This window comes from Chrysemys picta, chromosome 12, assembly GCF_011386835.1.
Source record: "Chrysemys picta bellii isolate R12L10 chromosome 12, ASM1138683v2, whole genome shotgun sequence".
In the NCBI taxonomy this organism is placed as follows: Eukaryota; Metazoa; Chordata; order Testudines; family Emydidae; genus Chrysemys; species Chrysemys picta.
In genome coordinates, this window is record NC_088802.1 from 27,837,513 (window position 1) to 27,841,520 (window position 4,008).

General features: G+C 49.9%; 1 protein-coding gene across 1 annotated transcript; it reads right to left on the minus strand.

Annotated features, from left to right (window-relative positions):
• Positions 1 to 2,305, minus strand: LOC135974452 (uncharacterized). The gene is made up of 2 exons (XM_065562617.1): positions 1,385 to 2,305; positions 1 to 584 (listed from the first exon to the last, which is right to left on the minus strand). Exons 1-2 carry the CDS (start codon positions 1,920 to 1,922, stop codon positions 193 to 195), a joined length of 930 nt encoding a protein of 309 aa, XP_065418689.1. The 5' UTR covers positions 1,923 to 2,305; the 3' UTR covers positions 1 to 192.
• Positions 2,306 to 4,008: the final 1,703 nt, after the last annotated feature.

Sequence of the window (4,008 nt, forward strand, 5' to 3'; positions counted from 1 at the left end):
CAGAAGTAGGGGGATAATTGCCAAGGTAGCCTGGGATGGGTGGGAGAGGAGGGATGGAAAAGGACACACTGCATTTTAAAACTTTAACTCTTATTGAAGGCCAGCCTTCTGATGCTTGGGCGATCATCTGGGGTGGAGTGACTGGGTTGCCGGAGGCCCCCCACCGTGTTCTTGGGCGTCTGGGTGAGGAGGCTATGGAACTTGGGGAGGAGGGCTGTTGGTTAAACAGGGGCTGTAGCGGCGGTCTCTGCTCTGCTGCCTTTCCTGCAGCTCAACCATACGCTCGAGCATATCAGTTTGATGCTCCAGCAGACGGAGCATTGACTCTTGCCGTCTGTCTGCAAGCTGACGCCACCTATCGTCTTCAGCCCGCCACTTGCTCTTTTCATCCCGCCATTCAGCCCGCCACCTCTCCTCTCGTTCATATTGTGCCTTTTTCATGTCCGACATTGACTGCCTCCACGTATTCTGCTGTGCTCTATCAGCGTGGGAGGACATCTGCAGCTCCGTGAACATATCGTCCCGTGTCCTCCGTTTTCTCTTTCTAATGTTCACTAGCCTCTGCGAAGGAGAAACATTTGCAGCTGGTGGAGGAGAAGGGAGAGGTGGTTAAAAAAGACACATTTTAGAGAACAATGGGTACACTCTTTCATTACAAGGTCGCATTTTTCCTCTGCCTGCCGGTTTGGTATGAGAGATCACTCACGCAGTGCCACAGGCAACATATTTCGGCTTGCAGGCAGCCATGGTAGGCCACAGTCTTTTGGCTTTTTTAACCTTCTGAACATGCGGGAAATGTTTCAAACAGCAGCGCATTTCCCATATCAAGGATGAATTGGGTTGGCCATTTAAAATGGGTTTTCAATGTAAAAGGAGGGGCTGCAGTTTCCCGGTTAACATGCGGCACAAACCCAAGTAAACCACCCCCCACACACACACACCCGATTCTCTGGGATGATCACTTCACCCCTCCCCCCACCGCGTGGTTAACAGCGGGGAACATTTCTGTTCAGAAGAGCAGGAACGGGCACCTCTGAATGTCCCCTTAATAAAATCACCCCATTTCAACCAGGTGACCGTGAATGATATCACTCTCCTGAGGATAACAAAGAGAGATAAGGAATGGATATTGTCTGCATGCCAGCAAACACCGGGACCATACGCTGCCATGCTTTGTTATGCAATGATTCCAGACTACGTGCTACTGGCCTGGAGTACATGAAGGAGAGCTTTCTGGAGATGTCCCTGGAGGATTTCCGCTCCATTCCCATACACGTTAACAGACTTTTCCAGTAGATGTACTGGCCGCGATTGCCAGGGCAAATTAATCATTAAACACGCTCGCTTGTGTAATGTTTACAAATATTTACAAAGGTACACTCACCAGAGGTCTCCTGTGTGCCCTGAGGGTCTTGGGTGAGTTCGGGGGTTACTGGTTCCAGGTCCAGGGTCACAAACATAGCCTGGCTGTTGGGGAAACCGGTTTCTCCGCTTCCTTGCTGCTGTGAGCTACCTACAGTACCTCCATCCTCATCTTCCCCGTTCCCCGAACCGTCTTCCCTGTGTGTTTCTTCATTGACGGAGTCATAGCACACGGTTGGGGTAGTGGTGGCTGCACCCCCTAGAATGGCATGCAGCTCCGCGTAGAAGCGGCAAGTTTGCGGCTCTGCCCCGGACCTTCCGTTTGCTTCTCTGGCTTTGTGGTAGGCTTGCCGTAGCTCCTTAATTTTCACACGGCACTGCTGTGTGTTCCTGTTATGGCCTCGATCCTTCATGGCCTTGGAGACCTTTTCTAATACTTTGCCATTTCTTTTACTGCTACGGAGTTCAGCTAGCACTGATTCATCTCCCCATATGGCGAGCAGATCCCGTACCTCCCGTTCGGTCCATGCTGGAGCTCTTTTGCGATCGTGGGACTCCATCACGGTTACCTGTGCTGATGAGCTCTGCGTGGTCACCTGTGCTCTCCACGCTGAGCAAACAGGAAATGAAATTCAAACGTTCGCGGGTCTTTTCCTGTCTACCTGGTCAGTGCATCTGAGTTGAGAGTGCTGTCCAGAGCGGTCACAATGAAGCACTGTGGGATAGCTTCCGGAGGCCAATAACGTCGAATTCCGTCCACACTATCCCAATTCCGACCCGCAAAGGCCGATTTTATCGCTAATCCCCTCGTCGAAGGTGGTGTAAAGAAACCGGTTTAAAGGACCCTTTAAGTCGAAAGAAAGGGCTTCGTCGTGTGGACGTGTCCAGGCTTAATTCGATTTAATGCTGCTAAAGTCGACCTAAACCCGTAGTGTAGACCAGGCCTTAGCCTGGGTTGGCTGACAGGATGTTTAATTGCAGTGCAGATGCTTCCAAAAGGGGTTCTGTGTCCCATGGAGCTCTGCAAAAAGTTGAGATGAGAAAGCTTGGAGGCAACAGACAGCATAGAGCTGAGATGGCTTGGGCTGAAGCAGCAGGGAGAATAGCAGCTGCTAGCCTCCCAGTCAGATTTAGAGGAGGGTCTCTGTACCCAGCAATCAATCCTGACATCACAGCCCCAGGAGCAGCACAGAAGTTGGAATAATTGTTAAGACACCTGGGGAGGACTCTTAGTAAATGGTAACTTATTAGCCACTGGTTTTTCCCAAATTCATTCTGTCATGTCTCCCCCATTAATAAAATTATTTTTGTTTTAAAGGGGGGAAGGATGGTGCCTTGCGAGGGCACCCAGGATGGTACATATAGTTTCCCTGCTTTTTGGATGAGGCTATGAACCGGGGTTACTTAAGTCCTCAGACAGGTTTCCCCTAGACAGCTGAACCCGGCCTTTTTCGCTGCCACCATCCACTGGCCGAATCCTTTAAAAAATCTGTTTCCCCAAACAAGTGGAGGTTTTGACACTTGTTTTCCTTCTGCATCAAAATGAAACCAGTTGAAATTGGAGTGAAAGGTCCATTTCCACAAAGCTTTCAGGGGAAGGTGATTCAGATTCACCCTGGAATTCATGCTTAGAACCAGACAGGAAGAGCCATCCCCAAGCCAAGAGAACCAAGTGGTTCAAGTCTGTATAAGTTTTGATACCATCCTCATCACTGTAGTATCTGAGCATCTCCCAGTGCATTAAGCCAGGCGTCTATGCATCCGTCACATGGGGTTTGGTCTCTTGTCCTCTATCCAGAGGAGGAAGGGTGCTGTGGAGTGTCTTGTTTCAGTAGCGACTTCATATCTACCTGCTGCTGTGTGTTTGTTAGAGAAGGCTTGGCTGAAGAACTAGACCTTGCCCTTGGAAAGGAACGGGCAGAGGTTTGGGATGGGCCTTGGTTCTTGGGGAAGTTCAGTAGGCACATATCTGCGATGTGGATGACCCAGTTTCAAATCTTTGCTCTCAATCAGGTGTGCAAGTCTCACTCTCTCTCTCTGGTGTTGACCAGAAACTTCATCCGGTACCTGAGCTACCTTCCTGACTGAAGCGTTAACAAAACCAGGAGGATTCTGTGGAAAGTGTCTCTTTCAAAGCAGCAGCACTTTCTGATGGAAAGAGGTTTAGATGAAAAATTCTAATCAGCTCTAGTCAGGACACCTAGGTTCTATCCCAGGCTCTTGAATGGGAGTGGGGTCTAGTGGGTAGAGCGGGAGTGGGGCTAGGACTCCTGGGATCTATCTCCTGCTCTGGGAGGGAAGTGGGGTCTAGTAGGTTAGAGAAGGGGAGGCTGGGAGCCAGGACTCCTGGGTTCTAGTCCCAGGCTTATGTCTGATTTTGTGTAAGTCTCTTATCCCCATTTGTAAACTAATTGCATCGACTGTGAAACGTGTTTCCGATACATAACCTCAAATGTGAGCTATAACTACCTTGTGCAGAGGTGGGATGGATCCTGATGAACCCATGCTAATAAGGACAAGCATTTTGATCTCACAGTTAATGGGTTCGGCTTGATCTGTGCGGGAGGTTGTTTGTGAATATGGGGGAGGCAGTTCAATCAGTGCTGACCCCAGTGTGGCACTAGAGGGCGCTGTGCTACAGGGAGC

Coding starts and splice junctions, on each gene's coding strand:
- LOC135974452 (XM_065562617.1), bottom strand. CDS start 1,922: ATGGAGTCCCACGATCGCAAAAGAGCTCCAGCATGGACCGAACGGGAG. Junction 585..1,384: donor GGGCACACAGGAGACCTCTG/GTGAGTGTACCT, acceptor CTCCTCCACCAG/CTGCAAATGTTTCTCCTTCG.